The following is a 21,451-nucleotide window of genomic DNA, read 5'->3' as shown; positions in this document are numbered from 1 at the left end:
AGCACTCCACAGCACCTGCTTCAGCCACCTCATGGTCACTGGAACAAATTGTTCTCACCCACCCATTCCACTGGAGGAAGTCTTCATGTGTTTTGGGTAGACACCCCCCTAACTCACTGATGGGTTAGAAGCCTGTCAGTTAACCTCAACCTGGTTTAGCCTATCTACCAAGACAATTTCATAATTGCTGCTCATGCTACAGCTTCTTGGAGCCACAGGTGAGAATTGGATGACAAGTGAACACCAAAAGTGAATGAGCAACTCTGATTAGGTCTTGACAAGCTCTCATACCCGAGGTGCTAGTCCCCATGAACACCCCATATGCCCAATATACCAACATACATATGTATATACACATAGATGCATATGTATACATCTGTGTGTACATATATACATGATATGTGTATTAATGGATGAGTTCTACAAGTTCTCCATTGAACTACATAGCATTATCCAGACAGCAGGCATTCATCATCCCTTTTGTTTTCACCTGTGTAAATTATTAGGCTAAACTCTTCTGACAGGTGGTGCAGTAGTTAGAGTGCTAGACCTGGAATTGGGAAGATTTGAACTCAGAAGTGGCCTCCGAAAATTATTAGGCATGTGATCCTTCCAAGTCACTTAACTCCTCTCAGTCTCAGTTTCCTCATCCATAAAATGGGGAAAATTTATCGCCTACCTCCTAGGGAGGTTGTAAGGATTAAATGAGATAATAATTACAAAGCATATTTAACTATGTAAAGCACAAATAATGAGAGAGATACAATTTGTTATAGCATTTTGTTTATGAAAGTCTGCCTGTTCCCATATTTTCATCAAGGAGAACTTCAATACATGTATAGTTTATTTTTCAAAGATGATGTAGGGCAAAAAAGTAGGCACATGGATAAGTAGTCTCTAGTGTCCTTCAAATCACTTTCTTTTAATAATAATAGTTTCCATGATTCTCTGCCCAACCCCCCAATCTTTCACTATCTTTCCTTCCTTCAGATATCAAGATCATAGATGAAGAACTGGAAAGGAAGTCATAGATCATCTATGCCAAGTTCCTCATTCTCATTCATTCCCTCCATCATCTAAATAATGAAAGTAGGGTCTAGAGATATTATAGGCCTTGCTTTAGGTCCCTCAGTAGTAAATAGGCAAGTTGGAATTTGAATTCAGTTACTCTTACTCCAAATCCAGTGCTCTTTCTACTACACCATAAAACAAGCTCTCGGTGCCCTCAAAATTTTCTCTCTTTCATCACAGACCTCATCTGTGCATAATTAACTCCAGTCACTCTTCTTGGCTTCATTTTCTTCAGTTCTACTTCCTTTTCCTCCTCATATAGCACACCAGGAACTGAGAAGTTAGAATTTAAATGTGTTAGATCCACCATCATTATTAAAGAAAATGTTTTGTTATAGAAATCTTATCACATTCTTTCTATCTTTCGCCTGTCTTCCTCCTGGTTTCATTGTGAAATGCTCTTAATTTGCTCTATTTTAATCAAGTCTTAAATTGAGCATTCTACAGCACATTTATCCTTTACCTGCTTTTCCCTTTTTCATGATATTGTTCATAATCTTTGACCATTCTCCTCCATAAGATTTTGCAAATTAGTTTGTATTCTAAATTAATGTTGACCTAGGATGTTATGTCTTTCCACATGGAGAAGAGATCAAGTATCTGCTATCTGAGGTAATTTTATCTTCCTTATGGTAGTGATTGCTTCATTTCAGTGAAATATCTGTAGGAAATGATGATGCAATTCAATTAATTTAAACAAACATTTGTTGAGAATTCACTATGTGCCGGGTACTATAGTAGGTACTGAGGATATAAATAAAACAAAAACAAAGCATACCTCCCCTCAAGCAGCTAATGCTTTGCTAGGAGAGAGGAAGACAACATGTAGGAATAATGTTGGTTTTAAAGTCAGAGGACCTGAGTTCAAATTCGGGTTCTGCCACATCATACCTAGTAACTTTAAATGAATCACTTGACCTCTCTGGACCTCAGTTTCCTAGTCTCTAAAATGACAAGTTAGATAAAATGACCTCTAGAGTTCCTTCTGGCTCTAAATCTATGATCCAATGAAGTAGTTACTAAATTTTCTATGCTACTGCTTATTCATTTATCCATTTCCCATTTTTCAGTCAGAAGTTTTTTAAATAGGTCCACTAGGAGCTGTTTTAAATGCATGCCATATTATCTTCTCACATTTATCCTTTCTTCTTATTGTTTATTTTGATCTTTGCTCTAGAAAGGTCAGTGTTCCAAATCATGCAGTCAGGTGATTTGGAAATGATTTTTAGATCAGTAACCAGTCATTTCCTAGCATGATGTCGTCAGCCTCATTTTACCATACCCTCTGCTCCCTGCTACGTCCTAGGTCTTCTACAAACTTTTGACTCCTTTGATTGATTTCTTGATACTGAACTGTGTTTTCTTGAATATTTTTTCACCATCCTAGCTTATGCCCCTTTTTCCATTAAAGTTATTAGGCACTAAAATACATGTTGACTACTTGAGAGGGTCCCACTGACTTCCATAAAACTTTTCTGCCTTCTCCTTCTCTGCAACAGATGTTTTGATATGTGAGCTCTAGTGATCTTCCTAGTATTTTTCATGTGCATTTTTCACCCTCACAAAATGATGTTTTTTGTTGTCTTTAAGCATGTGATCAAATCAAATTCTGCCAACTACTTTATACTCCTCCAAGAGAACCTGTGAGCCATCATTCTTCTTAGTTACAGCTTCCCTATATTTTCTAGTTTTATTTATGGCATAAATGTCAAATTTTATATCCTCTATTTCCTCCAGTAGAATGTAAACTCACTGGTCATTGGACAGGATCTCACATTTTAATACCAACAGTTAAAGTAATTGCTATAGATAGCTTAAAAACTGATTTCTAGAACTCTCTGTCCCCTTTCTTGCCATTCTCCCACCATCCCTGCAAAAGTAAAGGGAGAGATAGATAAAGATGAAGGCCATTTTGCATTTTTCTTTATTTTGTGTTTGTCCAGTTAGCCTACTGGTGTGGAGCTTCTTAATACTTAGCCAGGCTGATTCTTGGACAACAGAAAGTCTGTAATCAGGATATGTGAATCTTTTTTTACCGGGAAAGAACCTACCAGAGTCACTTACATACCAGCATGAGATATTAGAGTAAGAGTTTTATGAAGACACAGAATTCTTGTGAAAATCAAATGAGAACATATGTGAAGATATTTTTTAATAGTACAGTACTGTGTATGGCATTATTAAAATTATTAAGTAAGTGCCTGACTGCTATTTGTTTATACTCAGAGATAAGAAAATGCACCTCCTACTTGAGATTAATACCTGCCTTTACTTGTTTTCACTGGAGTTTTCCATCTCAATCTAATGTACTGCACATGTAACTGAACAGCATCTGTTCTACCTAGGGTTCAGTGAAAAAGTGACACAACATTGATTCCTTGTTTAACAAGTATTCACTCTGGACTGACTGTGGAGGTGGGAAAATGTGGAAGTGGCCTACAACCTTTGTTGTTTCTGAACTTCAGACTGGACTAAAAATCCCCAAAGTATGACTCCAGCAGGCTTAATCCCAAGGCACATTGGGGCCATGCACTAAGGAAAAGACCAAAACAAGAGACAAAGAAATATTTACATTCTAATCCTTTACCTGCCCCTACTTTCTGAGGTGTAGCTGGCTCATTTATAAAATGGAAAGAACTCATATTTCTATGAGGAATAAGTCTTATTTTAACCTATGATATGGATGTTATTAACCACTGATCTCAATTCTCTTTCTTCCCTCTTCCATGATTCCCCCACTAATCACCATCCTATGTTAGAAACTGAAGTGTTTTAAAAACACTTAAAAGGCTTTACTCTGATCTAATGATCTTTGAATGGCTAACTATATAGGAATAAACTCCGTCCTGATTAAATGTTCCTTTAAATATACACATATCCAAAAATCCAAGCAAAAAAAAGAAAACGTGTATGGGGGATGGTGGAGACAACAAGTAGAAATTCCACCAACGTTTTATGGAGCTCCTCTATATTGGGTACATGAACTGACAGTGCATGTAGGTTTACTCTAGCTTTGTCATCAAGTATCCAAGTGACCTTGTGTAATTTATATTTCTCCGAGCCTCAGTTTCCTGATCTGTAAAACAGAAATAATATCTAGCTCTCAGGGTTGTTGTGAGGATCAGATTGTTGGTATTTGTTTGTCCTTCATTCTTGAAGAGGACTCATGATATCAGGAAGGTAATGCTATGATTTGAAAGTGAATTGAATTTAAGTGAGGGAGGTCTGTGCAAAGTCATCAGCCTCAGTCCAGTATCCTCTGGAGCCATCTGGGTCCAGAGGCCAGATACAAATCAGGACTAATGAAGATGGCCCCAGATACAGTGGGAGACTTTGGTCCTTTTAAGCTAAGGCCTTTCCCAAATCTCAGTGATTAAGGCTAGGTAAGAAATGAGCCAAGAAATGGCCCTTTTTACCTGAAAAAAAAATCAATCTAGGAAGGTAAGACCCTCAGGGTTTCTGTCCAAAACAGAAACAGTTGCTACTTATATTCCCTCTGAGCCATCATGGCCCAGATGATGACCAGGTAGTGTTTTGGCTAGGACCTATTGTTGGCCAATCAAGGAGAGGAGAGGACAGGACTGGACAGGAGAAGATAAAAGAGCACAAGAAAGGACAGGAGAGAAGAGGAGAGGATCAGATTATGTTTTATATGTATATATATAATGCTGTAAAGGTAGGTTAATACTATTATAGAGAGGTAGCCTGGACATAAAGAAGACAGATTCCTGTCCTGCCTCTGACACATACTCACTGTGTGACCATGGGAAGGTCACCTAACCTTTCTGTTCCCTTAGGAAAATTTCTAAAACTATAAATTACAATGGAGTTGTTGATCTACATCATTAGAGCGAATTTCAACACCAAGAGTTCCTTTGAATGAGGAAATCATAGATCCCGACTTTACCCCTTCCAAAAAGAATATTTTCATAGACCATAGCCACTTAGATGGACTAATCAAAATGGTTCCCAAAAGTCATTATCAGGTCAAGAGGCTCTGAACATATCCATAGGAAGAAAGTATAAATAAGCTCCCCAAAGGGTAGGCCTCTATCTTCTATTTTTGAAGTCCTAGCTCTGCAGTCAATCTCTCTGAGCCACAGTTTCCTCATTTGTAAAAAAAAAAAAAATAGTACCTCCCTATCCAAGTTATTGTGAAGATCAAATGAAACATCTGTGATACTGTTTTGCAAATAGCTTGACAAATGCTTAATAACATATTCATCCATCCATAATATGAAGCCTGTCTTTCCAGGAAAGTCCTGCCACTATCTTCTATATGACCTTGGGTAAGTCATTTAACTTCTTGGGGACTTGGTTCCCTCATCTACCAAAGGAGAGCATTAGATGAGATGAGCTCCAAGTTCCCTTTTGGTTCTATCATAAAGTGACTCTTGAATTATTTCTCTTGGTCCCTCTCCTTGTTCCGACCCGCTCAAAGGTAGCTTAAACACAGGGAACCACTAGGGTCTTGAAGAGTCAGACGCCTACAGATAAGCAGGTTCTCAAGTCATAAATGTTAAATGAGTTTTAATTTCAAAAGCCTCCTGCTTTTGCTCAACAACCCATCTTCTAACTAAAATAATTTAGAGGTGCTTAAAATTTGTTTTTTTTTTCCCATGATCAAGATTTGGTTTTTCTTTCAAAAAGAAAAATAAACATGAAGAAGCACACACCCTTTATCCAAGTAAAGCTCCCAGAAAAACCAACCCATTTACAAACTGTTGAAAACAAGAGGAAATTCACAAATCATGCAGGCCAGCATAATAACTATCAAGTCCAACAACAGGGTTGAACTTGTCCTAACAACTAGAGGTTGGTAGCTCTGGGTTGCTTTGGTCCTGCCTTTAAAATCCCATTCAATCTGTGCAGTGATATAAGAGCAGAGATGGACTGTGGGTGCACAGGACAGAAAGCCCTTGGTCATGATCGGCAAAGGTCTGGAGGCAATCTGAAGCAGAAACGTGGCTGTGAAATGTCTTTATGTCCACAATTCTCTTCCTCTCTTGGCTCAATAGAACCTGAGTACGTTGCCCTTGAGGATAACCTGCCAAGACCCCTTGTTTAATCAAGGATATTCATCTGTCATGGGAAAACCAACTATTGGTGAGGCAGGGGAGGAAGACCTTGCCCTGGGCTCTCTCTTGAGATGCCATTTCCTAAGCTTTTTATAGAGAAAAATAAATACATTGAGTCATATCTAATACCCAGGAGTATGTGTGCACATTTATGCAACTTATATTTGTATGTACAGTGCTTCTATGTAATAGATATAGCACATAAATGTGCACACAGATATATAGCACATACATGCACAATACTCCCACATATATATGTACACATATACTTCTGGATATTAGATACAGCAACTAGACATATGTGGGTACATGTGTGCACATGCATATAGTGTCTTTACATATATTCAATATACATATGTGTGTATTTACACATGCATCCACATGCACACATATATACATATGATATGTTCTCTGGAGAAAGCCCCCTTTATAAGCAAGCTGTGGTGGGTATGACAACTGTTCTGAACTGTGAGAAAGAAGGCCTGGGTTCTGATCACGGCTCCATCATTCTACCATCTCCTATTTGAGCTTGGACAAGTCTCAGTCCAAGTTTGTCTATTTGCCTTTCTGTCAAATGGGGACATCTGCCCGACCTGATCTGCTTCAGAAGGTTGTTCTGAAGATAGAATGAGATAATACAGGGAAAGGAACTATATTTATCTATATTTATTACTCATGATGATTAAGCAAAAAAAAACTCCTTGTGTTAGTTATTCCACTACTAATTTCACTAATCTGGGCAATCTGGCCAGTGATCCTCTCCCTACCCCCAACACACATGTACACACACACACACACACACACACACACACACACACTATAGAAATAGAATATGTGAGATTTTATATTTATATTATATATAATATTATTTATATGCTTTGCTATATCATTTCTAATCCTTACTCGGAGACCGAGGCAGTGGAAACCATCCTGCCCACCCCAACCCCTTCCTCATCCCTCCCACTTATCAAGCAAAGGCTTTGATTAATTAATTTGATTAATTGGAATGGAATATATTTTATGATTGATTTATGATACAACTTGAAGGGAAAAAATAAAAGCTTTAGCATTATAGTTGTGAGATATGAGAATTTCTTCCTTTATTTCTGTCCACCTTCCCTCCCAGGAAAACAAACCCCACATTCCCTGAAATTAGCACAGGGGTCATCGTGTTTCTTTTCTTTTTTAATATAGATTGTATTTACTAGGGGTTTGAGGGCCCAGAATGAGACCATGTGATAAGCAACTAAAGATGTTGATCACTTTCTTTTGGCTTTGCCATAGTCTTAACCCAGTGATGTTAAATTTTTGCATTCAATAAAAAGACAAATTCAGATATGGTGCCACCAAAAGTGTACATTGAAAACCAGAAATGTAGCATGCCACATTATGTATTATTTAAGGGTATGCAAATTATAAGTCCGACAGGAAAACCACACTTCAGCATTAATAAACAGCAACATTATTACTACATTAATTATGATATCCCTATGATTTAGTCCTAGAGCTTTGCATTTTGATTCTCCTTGAAAATTTATGCCATTTTGTGGATGTTAACCTCTTTTGCCTCCTCACCTCCCCCCTCCCCCCCCACTGCAGACTCCCACTCCTCCTACCTACCCAGTAGTTATCTGTACCAAATGGATATGGCAACACAGAGTCCTAACCGGCTCCATTGTCTTTTAAGCATTAAAAATTAAAGAACAAGCAAGCAGAACCTAAAGCTCCAACATTTATTGTGTCAATGTTAAGCACAAGTTTTAAAAGACAACGTAGAATGTATAGAAACAATGGGTTGGGGGACTCATGCTCTTTTCCACAGTACAGGTAATTAAGTTGGCTGGTTTCGAAAGGGCTTGGGCATCACCCAAAGACGGTGATGGCCAATGGGCCCTATAACATGGGACTGATTCACTGTTCCAATGAGATTCTGGGTTTTTTTTTTGTTTCTGTTTTTGTTTTTTTATTAAAAATATAAATAAAATGGTGCTGCAGGCCCAGACGGGAAGGACTCGGCAGGACTCTGTCTTCACACGACGGCTTCTTGGAGGCTACTGTCAGAAAACATCACAAACTAGCAGGATGGCGGACCACGCTCTGATGTCGGCTGGGCGGCAGGACATCCCACCCTGCCTTGGGTGGGGGGAAAGGGCATCACATTTTCTCAGAATTTAAGGGCTCTCGAGCTTCCATCCGAAAACTGCCACACATCTTGAGCTCTCTGGGCACTACGCCGAATGGGGGTGTGTGAAGAACCTAGAAAGAGGATGGGGACAGAGAGGGGGGAAAAAAAATATAGGTGTAACTTGGCCCAGTGACATTCCATTCTCTTCCTAGCCTTTTTTGTTTTCCAATTAACTTGAATCAGCCACAGACCTGAGCTGCTGGAATCTCAGGCACTGATTTCAAACCCAGGCCCCACACTCTCTCGTCTCTGGTTGCTTTCCCCATAAAGGTAGATTCCCCACCCACTCTTGACCCCCCAGGGCTGAGGTCTTCCCTTTCATATCACATCCAGTCCCAATACTCTTCAGGACACATATGGAGGGACACGTTCTTCCCCCTCCCCTTACCCACCCACCTCCAGTGGAAAAAAAAATGCAGGTAACAAGACAAGTCATATGTACCCCGGTCCTTTCCTTTCTTTTCTTTTCTTTTCTTTTCTTTTCTTTCTTTCTTTCTTTCTTTCTTTTCTTTTTTTTTTTTTTTTTTTTTTGATAGGAGGGGAAGGGGAGAAGGAAAGGAGAGTAAAAGGGGGAAAAACAAACAAAAATAAAACAAAAATAAAAATCAATGTAAAGCAGCACAACAAAACATGGAATGTCACCAAGTTCAACGTCAAAGCAGCCAAAGATTTACAAGAGTCGGACGAATCTCTGAAGAGAAAACCAGAACCCCAAAAGGTCACCCCCAAATTTCACCAAACCTGCCTGGAGTTTCTTTGGAAAAGCGCAGTTCAATTTTGGTGGGGAGAGGGAGGGAGGGGAGAAAAAAAGCATTGTTGAAGAGATAAGGGGAAGGGCAGAAGGGGCTGGTTATTTTCTTCCTGGTTTTCTTCCCCTCCTGTGTACATTGACTTGAAGCTGCAGGACTGGGAATCCGGATGTGCTGAGGAAGACCACCACTGTGGTATTCCAGGCCTCGTTGCCATGGTGACCCGAGGCAGGGGCTTGGGGCCTCTTCTCCCCTGACTTGGCGCTGGAGGCCCAGGGTCTAGCACTCAGCTGCTCTTGCGCATCCCCCTCGCTGAACCACAGGGACCAGACCTGGGCCTGCCCTGTCCAACAAGGACCAGGGAACACTGAGAATCCCACAATCACACCTCTTTTGTAAGTAGGATTCCCAGGTCCCACTGCCCAGACACTGGCATTGCCTCTCTTTAAGATGAGGATGTCCAAATCAAACCGCTTTGTCACCTCTCTTCCCCCATTTACCAGTATTTTACAGCCCTCACTGGAAATCAAAAGTACAGTTTCAGGTGGAGCACTTAACTATTTACAAGTTCATTTAATAGCACTTTCCCTGTCCAATATCAAGGCCCTACTTCAAATGAAAGGATTTTACGGAAATCCCTATTTTCAGCCGTTTCTGCTTTTCCTGTGGAAGACGTACTTCTTACATTTCTTTTTTATACTTCCCACAGGAAACTCTTTGTCATTTTTACAGAATGGAAAAAAAGCGGTAGCTGGATTCACCATTGAGTTGTGCTTGGGCAAGTTTACACACTTCCATACAACAGCCCCAGAGTTCTGAACTTTTGCTCTCCCCTGCCCCGTTAGGGAAGAAGAAATCAATTGCATCCTAGGACCATGGATAACACTGTGAAACACACAGAAAGAGAAACCCATCCCCCAAAAGGCTGATTCAACAACCATGTGTTTTTAGCAAATCAAACAGCAGGCTAATGAGAGCCGATAACATCAAGCAAGCACACCCAATAATCCAACTATACAATTGGCAGCTAGAGTAAAACCCTGTGATACAGGCACCATAATCCCAAATTCAGGCAGGACTTGTGGCCTAATGAGTCCAATTCTTTGAAAATAGACCCATTTATTCTTCATTGGGGGGTATCTGCAAGGGTCTCAAAAGCTACTAAGGAAAATTTACCAAGTAGCTTATGTTTTTCAAAGTTTAAACTGTTTTGAAAGAAAACAGTAAGCCAGTTTGGAGAACACTATCAATCTTCTCAACACTGGCAAAGTTTCCACTGATTTTTAATTTTTTTTTTTTAATAGATCATCCAAATAAGTAGAAAGGTATGGGCCCATTTGAATACTTTGGACTCAGAAACAGTAGCATATAATTGAACCATGATGGATACACAGTTACAGCAGACTTATCATAAATAATTTTTAAATTATATGGATGGTGTTTAAAGACAAATGAAATCAATCCATTTCCCTCACTTACTCTCTCTGTCTATCCAGTGCTTGAAGTAAGGCAGGATGAAGCCATCCAACTTCTTTCCAGGAAGGCCTGAAAAATCCTGGCTCTTCTCAGTAGACTTTTGTCTATGGATAAGCACGCCATCCTACCTCCTTGCTTCTCTATTTTAGACTATTTCCAAATGGTCCTACTTCCCTTACTTTTCTCACTTCAAGCTTTATATAAGTATAACACACATTTGGGGGAAAAATAGCCACACAATGACACACATTCATTCTTCTGGGACAAACTCAAGAATTTCACATTTCCCAAAACTGCAAAGATAACTTAAAGGCCATGTACTCATATCACTTCTTGCAGGCCTTTAAGAGTGGAACTTCTGAGGTTAAAGGACTCCAGGTTGTTCTCAGTTCCTTTTTTAGCTTTCAGATTCAGAGGATATTAATTGTCCTTTGAGAGGACATAGAAAGTATGCCTCCCTCCAAAAAAAAATTCTGGACTAAAAATCAGTGGGCAACAGAAATTTTAATAAAAGCCTTGGTACTGCCATACCAATATTCCTGTTCATATAAATATGTTTTTAAGTGGGGATAAATAGCAAGGTTCATTGGAGAAGGAGGATGTTGGAAGGTCAGGTTTACAGGGACACACTGCCTTATAAGTTGCTACAGGGATATCATTTAAGTCTGTTTCAGAATTCTTAAAAATCACCTTTTAAGTGGTTTCTGATTTTAAACACCATGCATTCATTACATTGTTAGGAAATGTACAGTTTGCATTAAGATATTTGCTTAGCACTTGGAATCTAACCTATGTGTTCTTGTTTGTTATGTTCTCGTTGACTAATCCTTGATGCATCCATTATTGAGGCAGTTTCAGAAATAATCTCTTAAAAGAGGGCTTAAGCAAGTCAGGAGACTGGGTAAACTGAAGAACCTGTCATGTCTCCCACTAGATTTATTTAGCCTTGTAAAGGCTTAAATCAAATACAATTTCTCATTCATCAAAAGGTGAATCATCATACCCCCCTCCCCACCACGATTTAGAAATTCTGAATTTGAATTATAAATATATACATGCAGTGCTATATTAATCCAATACTATATATCAGAATGCAAACCTAATTACACTAAAACATTTTACATGGAGAAATTAAAATGAGTACTCTATATAAAAACCTGTTCAGCTGCAGTAACAATTTCCTTTTAAAAGAATAACAGGGATATACAGACTTTATAGACATTTAATAGTGGTAGAGCTGAAGTCATGTACTTCCAAAAGAGCAAAGCATTGGTTATGATCTCTGACTGGTCCCAGCACTGTGTTAATGCCTAATACTGCCTTCCCTAAAACACCAACATCCTTCCTGAGCCCTGATTTTCTGACAGTTACCAAGCTCTTCTGAATCCATCTGTTTTCTCACCCTCCCCCCTTTTCATCATCCAGTCTCTTCCATACTAATAACCAACGGTACATCTTGCCTAATATTCCCCTTCCCATTCCTCACCCCCAAACCCTCTAGTCCTCCCCTCTCAAAGGGACAGATACATCTCTTAAACAAGCTGGGAGAGGGGAGGGGAGAATCATCTCCTTCTGCACTAATGGTAAGATTTTCTTCTCTAAGATCAATATTATTACATCCATTGGAAGAATGCCACCTACGAAAAAGGCCCGAGGGTTCACTAAGCGGGCAACAATGACCACCACCACAAGAAGACAACACAACAGCTCTGGCTTTGGTTGTACAAAAATAAAAACAATGTCATATCCATCCAGTTACACTAGGAACAGCGAGACACAGTATCACGGAGGAATGTGTTTTAATAAAGCAAAAGGATGCTGCAGCATGCAGTACCTGTAAAAACTGACAACATGCACAGACCTCTAAGAAGGGGTTAAAAAAAAAAAAGATCTTAATTTGAGTCCAGATTTTAAAGACAAATATATGCACAATATTTCATAAACCTGCTGGTTGTTCAAAAGATAAGTGAAGGGGAGTTCCCACCTTCCATCTGCTGTCAGCCAGTGAAACACCATAAACAGGTCTGTAGAGTTTTAGGGCCGGTTCGTCTGATCTCAGATTCACAGCGCAACACACCGTGCATCTCGTAAAATCAGAGACTGTGCATGCCCACACACCATCGGTGGCTGCTTTGACAAACACGTCACACTATTCAGTGTACACAGCACAGGCCGAAAATCTGCAGTTCACCTGTTGCCAGTCAGGGTCTTGGGTGAGGGTGGTGAGGAAAGGGGAGGGGAGAAGGAAGTTAGTTTTGGTTTGACAGAGGGGCTAGTGAGGAAACTGGAGGACTGATTCTTTTCTTTTGTCCCATGTGCTCCAGATGGGGCAGGAGGAAAAGTCCCTTTCACAGACAAGACCAAAAAAAAAAAAAAAATCCCAAAGGAATGCCATGTGGACAATGCCATTACAGGGAAGATGTAAGTTTATTCCTGAATGGCTCTATTGCTTACAGCAAGGTGGGAGAAGTTTCAATATCCACACTGAAAAAAAAAAAAAACATCCTCTATGCTCTTGAAAATTATTCTAGAATTGTCAAGCCTCAAAACTATTTCCCTGGATTGAAATGTCTATTCTAATATGGTATTTCTATGTTCCTTCAGGATACAACACACACGTCAAAATGCCCACAGAAAGAATCCTTAAAAAGACTGACTGGCCTTCTCTTAAAGCCTGTTATTTTCCTGAAAGTAATTTACAGAGTGTGTCAAATGAGGACACAAGAAGCTTACATTGTGTACTTTAATTTTTTTTTTATTTTTTCAATAAAGGGACAAAATGGGTGTATGAACAGGTTAATGCAGACAACTGCCAAAAAAACACAGACAGTGGTTTTTCCAATAGAACTTAACAAAGACCAGAAAACAAATACAATAAAAAGCCAGGTTGTAATGACCTTTGGTCATCCAAATAAAAAAAAATAAAAACAAAGAAAAATAAAAGATCAAATTAAGTGCCTCTGTTTTGAACAGGGCACATAAGCAATAATAAATAGTGACTCCCATAGTAAAAGATAAAATTTCAAGTTACGACAAACAGCTTTCATTACAGGAATAGAAAAGGCCAATAACAAAATATTCTGCATTGCCATTTACAAAAAAGTATTGACTAAAGCGGGCTTTCTCTTTAATATGCTTTGCATATGAAATTCTTTCCAATCTAAATATAAAGCACCATTTAGTTTTTGGCAATGAAAAAAACTGCAAAACATTGTTTTTTTTCCTTTTTTTTTCTTTCTTTCTTTTACTGCATATGAAGTTAAAATGCTGGAATGTAGGGTGAATAGGAGAGGGACAAGAAGCACACTACATAACAAACCAACGTTATTAGCTTGCAGTACTGCATACAGTATGGCAGCAGGAAAAAAGGACAAAAAAAGATATGTACAACCCTCTGTGACAGCCATCAGTGTGACATTCTAACAGGTTTTCGCCAAACAGCCATTATATGGCTTCTTATCTGTATAATGTCACACTTTTTTGTCTTTTTTTTTTGAAACATACAAATAATTTGCACTATATTATCCTGCCAAATTAAAAAAATATACTGTGGCAGCCTGTGTTTTTTTTTTTCCACTACCAAAAAAGGTACATTTGATACCTTTTAAGAGAACAAGCAACAATTAAAAATACAAGCTTCAATATAAATACTATAGTGCCTAACACTAGGTGAACATTTAATTCAAATACCATTCTAGAAATACAGAAAAAAGACCATAAATGTGTTTTTAGCATAGGAATCAACATGAGTGTGCATTTTCCTATATTTAAGTACTATATAATCTTAAACCTTTCCCCAATGTATGCTTTATACAACCTGAAGAGCGGTGTATATCCAAGGCATAAAATTTCCACTACCATTTTTAAATGGATAACAAGTCTTGTAACACCACCAAGACAATGGAACCCTAAATGCAGTTCCCCCCTAAACATAATGAAGTGTTTTTTTTTTAAAAAATTTCTTAACATTTATATTTAAAAAAGTTTTGTACAAAAATCCTTGCACTGTAGAAGCAAAAGCAATCATTCATTTCTATGTTAAGTGTTTTCTGTTTCCATTCACAGCGCTGCAATGTTGCGTCCAAGTAAGTAAGCTCATTAGTCAAGTAAATGGCTGGCAAAGGTTTTTTTTTGTTTGTTTTGTTTTTAATGCTCATCAATGAGATTGTGTTCAATTTTTTTTTTCAGCATTCTTGCAACTTTTCCCTTAAGTATAGACCTGTAAACTGGGAAAATTGTACAGTGCACTTAATTGTCCTAACTGAGCAGTCTTATTTTATACTCAACCTCTGTATCTCTGATTAGAGAAAAGATACAGACACATCACAGGCAGAGTCAAGTGCTATTTGAACACCAACTGGGGCGGATGCTAGCTTAATAAAAAAAAAAAAAATGAATCCTGTTCCATGTTAACACAAATAGCACACAGTGTATGAAAAAAGAAATGGAGTACAACTTTTAGGGAGCACAGACATACATACTGCTACTCTTAAAATTCTTTCTCTCTCTTTATTTTAGAATGTCACATTTAAAAGCAAGTCTTAAGAGTTCATAGTTAATCATCATTGTATCGATATTAGCTTATACACCTGTTCTAGTTTAAAATGGCAAACAGTACCACATTGTGCTAATGATCACAATTATTTTTTTTTGTTTTTCTATCTGTTACACTCTGTAAAATCTTATTACCAGCCTCTTTTTTTTTTTTTATATGGGTACACAAGGTCTTAAAGTTTATAATCTGATTGTCAGCTTGACAATCAAGTGGATCTGGATTTATTTGTTTTGGTGCCAGAATCAATAAAAGATATTATTAAAAGTAAATATCTTCATAAAACGAATTTCCTTACTAGTGTATTTAATCATGTTCCAGGGCCTTTGCACGTTTCACATTCAATTGAATCTTTGATTAAAAAAAATAAAACTTTGGGCAAAAAATCCCATTTCTTTTAAGCTCTCACCAGGAGCAAAATAGCTTTTATACTGCTATAATCAGTTTTGTTTTGTTTTTTTTTTTTTAAATTAAACTAAAGGGAGAATGATGATTAACTAGGACATACTGGGTCATATTTTTAGGTAGCCATTGTTGTGAGAAATACAATATAGAATCATACGCTAGGTCCTAAAGATTTATCACCTTACCCAATGTTGAATGAAGCTACAAGTTCATAACAAGTAGAAGAACCATCAACATGGTCTCAATAGATTCAAGGCACTCATATTTTTAAAACCAAATGATAGTACAAATTTGCTTTAATCTTTTTTTCTTAATTTGTCCATTCAAGGCCTTTTTTTCCCCTATCCAATTGATACATTTAACCCTTTAGAGACAGACATCTAGCTAATACAGCATTTTTTTTTCAGTGCTATCCATCCTGTCCATAGAGGGTTAATCCATCCAAAGACTGTCTTTTCCTCCGCACATTAGAAAACAAAACTGTACATGATATGTATTACAGAAGTTATGCAGCATGGTCTTTATTTTTTCTCTCTCTCTCTCTCTCTTTTTTTCTCTCTCTTAGAACGGAACTGGAAACAGCAACATGTTTGCTCAGCAACTAATCAGGGACAATTTAAAATAGCCATAACATACCATACATGCTGTCTAAGTCAAAATAAAAAAAACATACACAACATGTAAATTATTGCACAAGAGAAAGGCTCAAGGTTTGCAAAATGCAATAGTATTGCCCCGATAGAGATCATGCATTCAAACGGTGAGAACATAAAGGAAAAAAAAGGGGGGAAAAAAAGGAAAAAAAAGGAAAAAAAAACAGGTGTGCCGGTGACAAGCACTTTTCTGTATATTCTTAGCTTCCGGTTTTTCTGTTTGTTTGCTTTAAATCACAAGGGACTAGAAAAAACTCTACTGGAGATGGCAGGGAGGGGGCGGGGGAGGGGCAGGAGGTGGGGGCGGGGCGGGTGAGTATACCTCTATTCAGTTTTTATATCATTAGTCAACACTCGATCACTGTGCCATTTTTTCATGTGTTTCTCCAGGGTACTGTACACGCTAAAAGGCATCTTACAAATTTCACATTTGTAAACGTCCTTCCCCACCTGGCCGTGCGTTTTCATGTGCCTGGTGAGTTTGCTACTCTGCGCGCAGGCATAGTTGCACAGCTCGCACTTATAAGGCCTTTCGCCCGTGTGGCTTCTCCTGTGGACAGTGAGATTGCTACAGTTCTTGAAGACTTTCCCACAGTACTCACAAGTGTCGCTGCGTCTGCCCTCTTTAGAGCTGGGCCTGCCAGGGCCCGGGCCACTAATGTGCGGAGTGCTGCCACCGCTCCCCGTGCCGCTGCGGCCCGAGATGCCTCCGTCCATCTCCCCGGGCGGCGTGGAGAAGCGCAGGCTGCCGTTCTCCGACGAGTGCTCCGAGGACGAGGCGAAGGGCGATTGTCGCGAGTCCCCGAAGCTGAGGAAGGGGTCTTTGAGCTGCCGGGACGCCGCGTAGCCCGCGAGCCACTGCGAGTAAACGTTCTCCGTGTTGGGCATGGCGGCGGCGGGCAGGTCGAACTCCTTCTCGAGCTTGATGCGCTTGGAGAACGGGCTCAGCGAGCTGGGGCTGCCCAGCAGCAGCTTCTTGGACAGGCCGCCCGACGCCGACTCCCCCGGGGAGCAGCCGCGCCCGTTGACCGCGCCGTCGTCCACGCGGTCCGACTCGCCCGCCACCGAGTCTTCGTCGCAAGTGTCCCTGTGGGCCTCGGCCTCGGCCAGGTGGCCGCGCTTGTGCTTCTCGCCCAGCACCTGGTGGAAGGCCTCGCTGAAGTGCTGCATGGAGCTCAGCACCATGCCCTGCATCACGTCGGGCAGGGAGCGGCTCTCCTCGCCCGCCCGGGAGCTGTTCTCGTGGTGGCGGGCCGCCTCCAGGCTGAGGCCGAAGCCGTAGTCCACCCTCTCGCTCTCCGTCAGGTCCTCCTCCTCCTCTTCCTCCTCTTCTTCCTCTTCCTCGTCGTCCTCCTCTTCCTCCTCGTCCCCGTTCTCCGGGATCATGTTGGGGTCGTTCTCGCTCTTGAACTTGGCCACCACGGACTTGAGGGCGCTGCTGGCGCTGCCCACCAGCTCGCTGGTCCCGGGCTCCGGGGAGCTGGCGGTGGACAGGCCGTCGTCGGACTTGACCGTCATGGGGGACGACTTGTGCATGTGCGTCTTCATGTGGCGCTTGAGCTTGCTGGCCTGCGTGCAGGCGTGGTCGCACAGGTTGCACTTGTAGGGCTTCTCGCCCGTGTGGCTGCGCCGGTGCACCACCAGGTTGCTCTGGAACTTGAAGGTCTTCCCGCAGAACTCGCACGACTTGGACTTGGCGGGGGCCTGCGAGGGAGGAGGGGCAGACTGCAGAGGAGGGAGGGGGGGCGTGGCTAGGAAGGGCGGCTTGCTGCCCGGCTGGAAGGGCTGCAGCAGCCTTTGCATAGGGCTGGGCCGGCTCGGGGACAGCGGAGGGCTAGACGTGTTCCCTGCCAGCTCTCTAAGTCTCCTAGAGAAATCCATGGCGGGAGGCTCCATAGCCATCGGGTTCAACCGCAACACCCGGTCAAAGGCACTCGGGTGATGGGTGGCCAGGGCCATGTCTTCCGCCCCCAGGCGCTCTATGCGGTGGGGGTCCAAGTGATGTCTCGGTGGAGGACTAAACAAAGGGGGGGTGGGTGGAAAGCGCCCTTCGCCGAGACCCGAAGCCTCTCTGGATCCTGGTATCCTGAGCAGGTTAAAGGGGTTACTGTCTGCTATTGCATGAATCCCATGGAGTGGAGGCTGGGAACACTCTGCACCTAGTCCTGAAGGGATACCAACCCGCGGGGTCAGGGGGCTTCCGTGTTCGCTTTCTAAGTAGATTCTTAATCCGTGAGTGTTCTGTGCGTGTTGCAAGAGAAACCATGCACTGGTGAATGGCTGTTTGCAAGTTGTACATGTGTAGCTGCTGGGCTCATCTTTACCTGCGGAGACAACACAACAGGTGCAGAGAGGTTTAATCACGGGCACGGACGGACGCGCCTGCCTGACCCCGCCTCCCCAGCCCGGACCCCCTGCGTCTGCACCTCCCCTTGGCGCTCGGCTGGGCCAACAATCCAGAAGGAAAGGGGGCCTCAGACGGGACGTGCCCTATGGATGCTGCACCCGCTTCTGAACTAGGGGGTGCTGCTCGAGATGCTGAGAGCACGGAGGGAAAGCTGCAAGGGACCTTGGAGTTCAAGCCTATCTTTTTTACAGATAAGGAAACGGAGGCCCGGGGAAGCTAAAGGACTTGTGCGGGGTCACACAGCCAGTAAGTGTCTGAGGTGGGATTGGCACCCAGGTCTGCCTGACTCCAGGTCCAGTTCTCTTTCACACTCGCCACAGGCTGACCCCCTAGGCCTCTCAGGTTTCCTTCACCTGCAAGTGACAGAGTTGGACCTGGTCATCACAAAGGACTGAGATCTCTCCCCCTTTCTCTAAACTTCAATCACTCTGTCCCCTGAAGCAGTGACCTCTCTAAAGAGAAATCATTTCTAAGATGCAATGAAAACAGATGAGCCCAATTTACTATGCTCTAGAAATGCTTTTTTTAAAAAAAATTTACAATTATAAAGCAAGCACTTTTCTGATGTGATTTAAATACAAGCATTCTGCTTAATAGTCTAAAATATAGTCATAATGCCCCCTATAGGTAATGTGAGCATGTAAGCATAGGCCAGTCATTCCCAAATATAATTTTTCAGCACCCTCAGGGTACCTATGGTTTATTTTCTCAAGAGGGTCTCCTAAAATCCTCAAAATACAATAGTAAATACCATGCCACGCCCATTCTTAGGATGCATGGGCAAGGGGGACCTCACCAAAACAAACAAAAAACAAATGAAAGATGGCAGGGTGTCAAAAGTTTTCAAAGGTTAGACTTCACTAGGGTATGTATATGAAGGAACACATCCCAATCCAAGTTGAAGGAACAGTGGGCTTACAGCAGCCTGCACCATCATAGGCAGCAAGCTGAGAAATGCTACACTATCCTCCTCCTCATTATTTTGAGTGGCTAACAACGTGAACCAAATCATACAACATCGCGTGCCCTCAGCTGAGATTAAGCTCCAGTTGAGAAAGAAACAGTTCAGCTAGTCAACTCTCTGGCCAGTAGCCAAGAAGCCTGGATAGAAGCCCTACTTAAGTCACATTATTTCTCTCACGCTGAAAAGAGCCGGAGAATGGTAAATGCCACTTTGGGAAACAGCTAGCCAACTTGATTTCACGATCATTTATTTTGGGAGGTAACCAAAAATGCTCCAAGGGAGCAACCAAACACCAAAGCACTGGACGGTCAGCCTACCGATGGTGACATTCAAAGGGGGCAGACGTGGATGGCAGGATGGTAGGAATGGGGGGGAAAAGATTGAATAAATTATACTTGAAGAAAATCTACCTTTCCTTTTCTTAAACAAGTGGCTAGAATATTTCATCAGACCCCCAGCTAGTATTTTTCAGTAAGTTCTGATAAAGGGAAATAAGTCACCACTGGGGTGAGGAAAAGGGATGAGAAATTAATCAGTTTGATGATTCCCTCCATTTAATGATTCAGAAATAAAAGGCGGTGAGTTGTGCTCAGGAGCCTAAGACACCAGTATTCCAAAACAAGCCAGGCTTGCTAGACTCGCTTGACTACATAATGGACTCCTGGCCTTGACCTTGTAATTTACTTTACAATGCATTTATAATCTCACTCAATATATCCCACTTCTGGGCAAATCTCTTTAACAAGATTAGATGATAAGATACCAAAATTAGGTTTCAAACATTTGCCTAATGTGGGAAAAAAAAAAGGCAGAGAGATTTTGAAAGAAAATGCTGACATTGGGGTCACATTATCTGCCTGTTTTTGTTTGCCTCCTCTCTTCAAAGGGAAATAAAAGGCATCACTGAGATTATTTTCATAAATTTTGTTGTTGTTGAACAATGATTTGGGGACCAGACAGGCAAAAAAACCTATCCAGTCCTAGCTTAAGTGACCCAAAGTGGCTTTATCCTTTGCCTCTAGGTCTCTGTTTTATTATCATACATTTTAGCCTGACAATCTGAATTGAGGAAGTAAAAAAGGAGATTCAACTGCCTATAGCAGTCACTTAACACTTTCATCCCTTCAAAAGCCTTAAAATAATATTTAACTTCACATTCCTCCTCTAAAATCAAGATTAGAATAAAAATGCATTTTAATGGTTTTGCATGTGTCTTAATACAGCCCTTCTGATAAATATCTAAATCCCTGGGAAATAGAGTGACTTAAGGATGTTCATTTATATGCTTTATAAAAAAAAGCTTAAATGTGAAAACTTCATTCTGTTTTGCTGTCATAAGCTGCTGCTTTAAAAAAAAAGGAAAAAGAAAATGAAAAACAATGCAGAGCAAGCTATGTGATCCAGCTACAGTATGCTAACAACGTAATGCTCCCCTCCCTTCTCTCTCTCATACATTAGGTCAGAGAAAATGGCATTTTATCTTATAATGAGCATACAACATACAGTTTTCACTATCGCATTTTAGTATTCCCATCAACTAAATATTCTAGATCATGAGGGCAGCTAGTGTAATCATAATGTCAATGAGAAGGGCTGTTACGATTGAGACTAAAGATTACATGGAAAGAGCTGCTTTGAAACTGGTAATTATTACCAGTCCACTAATAGCAAATGATGCATTACAGTTTTGCCATATAATCTGTATTTCACTCAGCTCGTGCCAGTGCAGCACATTACATTACAGTGCTCACCAATTCTAAATTCCTAAACTACAGTCATCAATAAATGTGTTACTTGCCTTAATTTGCAAAATTACTTTGTTCATAACATCTTCCACGGTTTAGAAAGACTAGAATTGATTTCCTGCGTGGCAAAATTAGGGCTACATTGATTTACTGACGTGTAAAACAT

The 21,451-nt window shown here is 40.9% G+C and overlaps 1 protein-coding gene across 11 annotated transcripts in view; it reads right to left on the bottom strand.

The window, feature by feature from the left end:
* Positions 1 to 7,868: 7,868 nt before the first annotated feature.
* BCL11A (BCL11 transcription factor A) overlaps positions 7,869 to 21,451 on the bottom strand; it is a 121,022-nt gene continuing 107,439 nt past the window's right edge. For 5 of the 11 annotated variants that reach the window (XM_072635489.1, XM_072635488.1, XM_072635491.1 and 2 more), the window contains 2 exons: positions 16,492 to 18,493; positions 8,325 to 8,405 (listed from right to left, as the gene is read on the bottom strand). In XM_072635489.1, coding sequence (XP_072491590.1) covers positions 16,494 to 18,493 — 2,000 coding nt within the window. In that variant the 3' untranslated portion in view covers positions 8,325 to 8,405; positions 16,492 to 16,493. Of the gene's footprint in view, positions 8,406 to 16,491; positions 18,494 to 21,451 lie in introns of all 11 variants that reach the window. The other 6 variants (XM_072635493.1, XM_072635490.1, XM_072635496.1 and 3 more) reach the window with 4 other exon arrangements.

This window comes from Notamacropus eugenii, chromosome 1 (genome assembly GCF_028372415.1).
Source record: "Notamacropus eugenii isolate mMacEug1 chromosome 1, mMacEug1.pri_v2, whole genome shotgun sequence".
Taxonomy (NCBI): domain Eukaryota; kingdom Metazoa; phylum Chordata; class Mammalia; order Diprotodontia; family Macropodidae; genus Notamacropus; species Notamacropus eugenii.
Note: the sequence above shows the minus strand (reverse complement) of the source record. Positions and strands in the feature narration are given on the sequence as shown.